At 42.4% G+C, this 5,972-nt stretch overlaps 1 protein-coding gene across 1 annotated transcript in view; it reads left to right on the top strand.

The window, feature by feature from the left end:
• LOC138961656 (syntaxin-binding protein 5-like) overlaps positions 1–5,120 on the top strand; it is a 96,744-nt gene extending 91,624 nt beyond the window's left edge. The window contains exons 26-30 of the mRNA XM_070333327.1: positions 1,238–1,346; positions 2,600–2,695; positions 3,216–3,340; positions 4,203–4,324; positions 4,965–5,120. Coding sequence (XP_070189428.1) covers positions 1,238–1,346; positions 2,600–2,695; positions 3,216–3,340; positions 4,203–4,324; positions 4,965–5,102 — 590 coding nt within the window. The 3' untranslated portion in view covers positions 5,103–5,120. The remainder of the gene's footprint in view (positions 1–1,237; positions 1,347–2,599; positions 2,696–3,215; positions 3,341–4,202; positions 4,325–4,964) is intronic.
• Positions 5,121–5,972: the final 852 nt, after the last annotated feature.

The following is a 5,972-nucleotide window of genomic DNA, read 5'->3' as shown; positions in this document are numbered from 1 at the left end:
TCTGCAATGTTTGTTCCTTTCTGTTGAAGAAGTGTGGTATGAGCTTCTGGGGCCCGGGTAGCTCAGGTGGTAGAGCACTGGACTTGTGATCGAAAGGTCGCTGGTTCGAATCCGGGCTGGGACGGACACGGGTCAACTTTATGTGCAGACCCAGAGACGGTATCCATCTCCCACCCTTGTGTTACCACAATTGCACGTTAAAGATCTTGGTCATCCTACCATAAGTGCAGATGGCTGATACCACCTAAACACGCATACATCAAAAGCCGTGAGGGCGTAAAAACTCGAATCGTATAAAACAATTCATGTCCAATATAGGCAATTGAGACCTGACGGACAATAAGCCCCTTAAAATTTACTTTTTTGTTTTGGTATGAGCTTCTGATCTTTTAATTCCTCTGAATTTCTTTTGACATGATCAAAACATTCTTACAGGATCTTTATTTGATATTTTCTATATTTTTCTCTGTTTGTAAGCTGAATTTTGACTAAGGATGTGTGTGTTTATGTGTCAGTGCACCTCAGCTCATATCTATATTTTTCTCTGTTGTTGGCTGAATTTTGTGACTAAGGATGTGTTTGTTTGTGTGTGTGCAGACAGCTTTAACTGAATTTTGTGACTAAGGATGTGTTTGTTTGTGTGTGCAGACAGCTTTAACTGAATTTTGTGACTAAGGATGTGTTTGTTTGTGTGTGTGTGTACAGAAAGCTTTAACTGAATTTTGTGACTAAGGATGTGTTTGTTTGTGTGCAGACAGCTTTAACTGAATGTTGTGACTAAGGATGTGTTTGTTTGTTTGTGTGTGTGCAGACAGCTTTAACTGAATTTTGTGACTAAGGATGTGTTTGTTTTTGTGTGGGCAGACAGCTTTTAACTGAATGTTGTGACTAAGGATGTGTTTGTGTGTGTGTGGGCAGACAGCTTTTAACTGAATTTTGTGACTAAGGATGTGTTTGTTTGTGTGTGGGCAGACAGCTTTTAACTGAATTTTGTGACTAAGGATGTGTTTGTTTGTGTGTGGGCAGACAGCTTTTAACTGAATTTTGTGACGAAGGATGTGTTTGTTTGTGTGTGGGCAGACAGCTTTTAACTGAATTTTGTGACGAAGGATGTGTTTGTTTGTGTGTGGGCAGACAGCTTTTAACTGAATTTTGTGACTAAGGATGTGTTTGTGTGTGTGTGTGCAGACAGCTTTTAACTGAATTTTATGACTAAGGATGTGTTGTTTGTGTGCAGACACTGTGTGCATGATGTGCTACATTGCCAACGGACACATCATGGCCTTCAGTCTACCCAGCTTGAAACCTCTCTATGACGAGGACTTTCTGCCTCTCACTGACTACAGGTCTGTGTCTGTCCAGCTTACCGCTGTTGGTCACAAATCTTTTTCTATGCAAAATGAACTTACAGAAAACTCATAGACACAGGAACTTATACCAAGTCTGTATATAAACTTATAACCATAAAAGGATATAAGAAAAGTTCAGGATTTTGCATGCAAATGAGGTAAATATTTGAAGCGGAAAAAATTCTAATAATGGGAGAGAACAAAAATCCTTATAAGTTTTCTATAAGTTCCTATAAGTTTTTGTTGGAATCCTTAGTTATAAGCTCTATATTACAACTGAGCAGGCATTCTTTATGAGGAACCTATAGGGAATACCACAATTTGTATAAGTTCCTGTATAAGAAGCTATATAATGCATTATTCCTATAAGTTTCTATTATAAAAATCTATACCTCCTTCTTCTTCTTTGTTCATGGGCTTAGACTCCCACGTTCACTCATGTTTTTAGCATGAGTGGATTTTTACGTGTATGACCGTTTTTACCCCGCCGTTCAGGCAGCATACGCCGATTTTGGGGATAAAAAAATCTATACCAATTCCCCACAGAAACTTATACCCATTAAAGGAAAATGTCAGGATTATACATCCAATCGAGGCAACACTTCAAATCGAAATTATAATAGTGACAAATATAAGGATCCTATAGGAGCGTATAAAACTTATCAATGTTAAATGAACTTATAAGAACATTTTAGGGATTTTCCTATAACTTCTTTGCATTAAAAATCATGAAATCTGGACAAATGTAAGACTAAATTGTCGACTGTCTACAAGTCCATGAAATGTACGTATTATGGATTTCTTTACTGGTACAGTCAAAATTGAAGATTTTATCTGCTGATTTGTACTTGGCCTTAGCAAGACGTGACTGTCATGTTGGATAGCAAAGTCGAACAATTCAACCGGTTAGAAAATATAATGGCAGCTGCTGTGAAACTAAAGTGGTTCACTGCTGATGACATGAAAGCGACAGGTAAATGTCTGTTATTAATGTGTCAAAGCGACAGGTAAATGTCTGTTATTAATGTGTCATCTGAAATGTTTGACCAGGTATACTTTTGACCAGCATTCTGTGGTCACACTCTGTGCTGACTGACTCTTTTACATTCTCCATTTTGTCTTTTTGATTGTCACTGTTTTACGTTCTTTACATGATTGTCACTGTTTTACGTTCTTTACATGCTGTATTTTCACAGTGGTTTCAATAATTTCTTGGGTGTAGTTTTGATCAAGATGTTGGTTCTTCACAGGGTGGCACGGACATTCTGCTTCAGTAACAACGGACATGCTCTCTACCTCTGCTCTCCAACGGAGGTGCAGAAAATCACGTACTCTGCTGATATCGCGTAAGTTCCATCAGTGGTTGCTTTCTTTCTTTATCATAGTGATATTGAGAACTAGTGTACATATCCAGAATCTAAGTGAGATGCTCGGGGATCTGTTTCTTCCATGTGATACTGACATGCTATGTGTGATATCGTTGCAGTGAGAATCTAAGTGAGATGCTCGGGGATCTGTTTCTTCCATGGGATACTGACATGCTATGTGTGATATCGTTGCAGTGAGAATCTAAGTGAGATGCTCGGGGATCTGTTTCTTCCATGTGATACTGACATGCTATGTGTGATATCGTTGCAGTGAGAATCTAAGTGAGATGCTTGGGGATCTGTTTCTTCCATGTGATACTGATATGCTATGTGTGATATCGTTGCAGTGAGAATCTAAGTGAGATGCTCGGGGATCTGTTTCTTCCATGTGATACTGACATGCTATGTGTGATATCGTTGCAGTGAGAATCTAAGTGAGATGCTTGGGGATCTGTTTCTTCCATGTGATACTGATATGCTATGTGTGGTATCGTTGCAGTGAGAATCTAAGTGAGATGCTCGGGGATCTGTTTCTTCCATGTGATACTCCGGAGGCCCCCAAGCAGGGCTTCTTCAAAAATCTCTTCGGTGGCGGCACTTCCAACCTGGACAGAGAAGAACTCTGTAAGTGAGGCTCATAATAGATTATGTTCGGATATAACTTTGGCAAGTTGTATTGGTTGTAGAAGAGTTCTTTCCCTTGTTTCCCTGGAATCACTGAGGCAAGCCATGTGTAGAGAATGCATCGGTGTTTCTATGGATTGGAAAAGCTGGAAAAAACAAGGGAAAGCAACTCGAGTGGAGAGTTGACTGAGAGAAGTATTTCTCACAGATGATTTCATTGTGTAAAAGTTAAGAGAGTGTGAAAAGGGGGACCAACTCAGATATATTGCAGGTATGATTTAACCATGTTGTGGGGATATTTTGTGTGACTTTGTGTGTGTGTGTGTGTGTATGCATGTGACTTTGTATATATGTGTGTGGGTATGAGTGACTTTATGTGTGTGTGTGGGGGTGCGTTTGATTTTGTATGCAGGCATGGTACTCTTCCGCTGATCGGCGGAAATCCGCCGAAAACGAAAATCCGAGAAAAAAAAAATAAAAAATAAATTTAAAAAAAATTTTTAAAAAAAAATAAATAAAAATCTGCTGATTGACTTGAGATTATTATTTTTTCTTACCCAAGCCTTGTTATCTTTCACTTATATCCCTCTCAGCTTCAAGGAGAGGGCACTAAACACATTTGAATTAGTAAAAAGTCGTCAGCTTCAGGGGGCAACGCCCCCTGACCCCCACAAAGGGGCGCTGCCCCTTGACCCCGCCAGGGGGCCTGAGCGGCCCCCTGGACCCCCGGCTTTATTTCAGCTGAAACTGCCATTCCTTCAGTACCATGCCTGGTATGTGTGTGCGTGCGTACATGCTTGCCTGTGCGTGTATGCCTGTGCGTGTCTGTCTGTCGACTGTTCTGATGTGTATTTCTATTTAGTTGGCGAGATGAGCGGCAAGGCGTCCAAGGGGCTGGCCAAGCACATACCAGGATCGGGGGGTGTGCAGAACTTGCAGCAACAGGCCGGGGCCGTCGGAGGGGAGTTTGCACGCACAAGACTGGTACGTCATGTTCACTGTCAGGTGGCAGAGAATAGATCATTTGTGGAAATAACTCCTGTCTGGTACGTCATGTTCACTGTCAGGTGGCAGAGAATAGACCATTTGTGGAAATAACTCCTGTCTGGTACGTCATGTTCACTGTCAGGTGGCAGAGAATAGACCATTTGTGGAAATAACTCCTGTCTGGTACGTCATGTTCACTGTCAGGTGGCAGAGAATAGACCATTTGTGGAAATAACTCCTGTCTGGTACGTCATGTTCACTGTCAGGTGGCAGAGAATAGACCATTTGTGGAAATAACTCCTGTCGGGTGTGTATGTGTTGTTAAAGAGTGAATAATCTTGCTTTTCCTTTCTGTACGCTTGTCCCTGTGACACAGCCCTCGCTAGTCATTGGCCCCTCCAATGTTTTTTCGAGAAAAAAGCAAGGGCATTTACTCTTTCACAACCCTTTTTTTTGAAGATTGTTTTAAAAAGATCAATATTCTGGCAAGGGAAACAGCAGCAGTATATAGCCCTTTGAAGTGCAGCCGTATCATTGCATCCCCTAGAGTCCGTTTTCTCAGGTTTGGCTAATTGTTCTACCATATATGCATGTTATGATTTGTTATGTACTACATTGCTAACTACTGTGCTTTCAGCTGGTGACGGAGAGAGGCGAGCGGCTGGGCGAGCTGGACGACAGCTCAGCGCGCATGATGAACCAGTCAGAGAACTTTGCACAGGCCGCCCATCACATCATGCTCAAATACAAGGACAAGAAGTGGTACCAGTTCTAACCCCTCCCCCCACCCCACTACCCCCCTGCCACCCCTCGTTGGCGTACCCCCCCCAGGAAACAACGCTCACAGTTCTCCTTCTCCTTGTGCTCTGTCTCCTCAGCCGAGCCCACGTCGCCTGCATTGCGGCACCGAGTTGTTGCGCTGCCCGCCCCGGCTGATTCTGGAGGGCGGGCCGCCTTGGAGATTGTGCTTGTAGAGAGCGACATGCTGTGCTTGTAAGCGGACCAGGTGTGTTGGAGATTGTGCTTATGAGTCGAGACAGTCATGTTGTGCTTGTGAGAGGGCAACATGATGTGTTTGTAAAAGAGCAACATGATTTGCTTGTAAGAGGGTGAAGTTTATTGGAGATTGTGCTTGTAAGAGGGCGACATGATTTGCTTGTAAGAGGGTGAAGAGTGTTGGAGATTGTGCTTGTAAGAGGGCGACATGATTTGCTTGTAAGAGGGTGAAGAGTGTTGGAGATTGTGCTTGTAAGAGGGCGACATGATTTGCTTGTAAGAGGGTGAAGAGTGTTGGAAATTGTGCTTGTAAGAGGGCGACATGATTTGCTTGTAAGAGGGTGAAGTTTGTCGGAGATTGTGCTTGTAAGAGGGCGACATGATTTGCTTGTAAGAGGGTGAAGAGTGTTGGAAATTGTGCTTGTAAGAGGGCGACATGATTTGCTTGTAAGAGGGTGAAGTTTGTCGGAGATTGTGCTTGTAAGAGGGCGACATGATTTGCTTGTAAGAGGGTGAAGAGTGTTGGAAATTGTGCTTGTAAGAAGGCAACATGTGATTGTAAGAAGGCAATATGTGATTGTAAGAAGGCAACATGTGAGGCAACATGTGATTGTAAGAAGGCAACATGCTGTGCTTGTAAGAAGCAACA

Source organism: Littorina saxatilis, linkage group LG3, assembly GCF_037325665.1.
Source record: "Littorina saxatilis isolate snail1 linkage group LG3, US_GU_Lsax_2.0, whole genome shotgun sequence".
Taxonomy (NCBI): Eukaryota; Metazoa; Mollusca; class Gastropoda; order Littorinimorpha; family Littorinidae; genus Littorina; species Littorina saxatilis.
The sequence above is the reverse complement of the archived record's forward strand: the minus strand, read 5'-3'. Positions and strand labels throughout refer to the sequence as shown.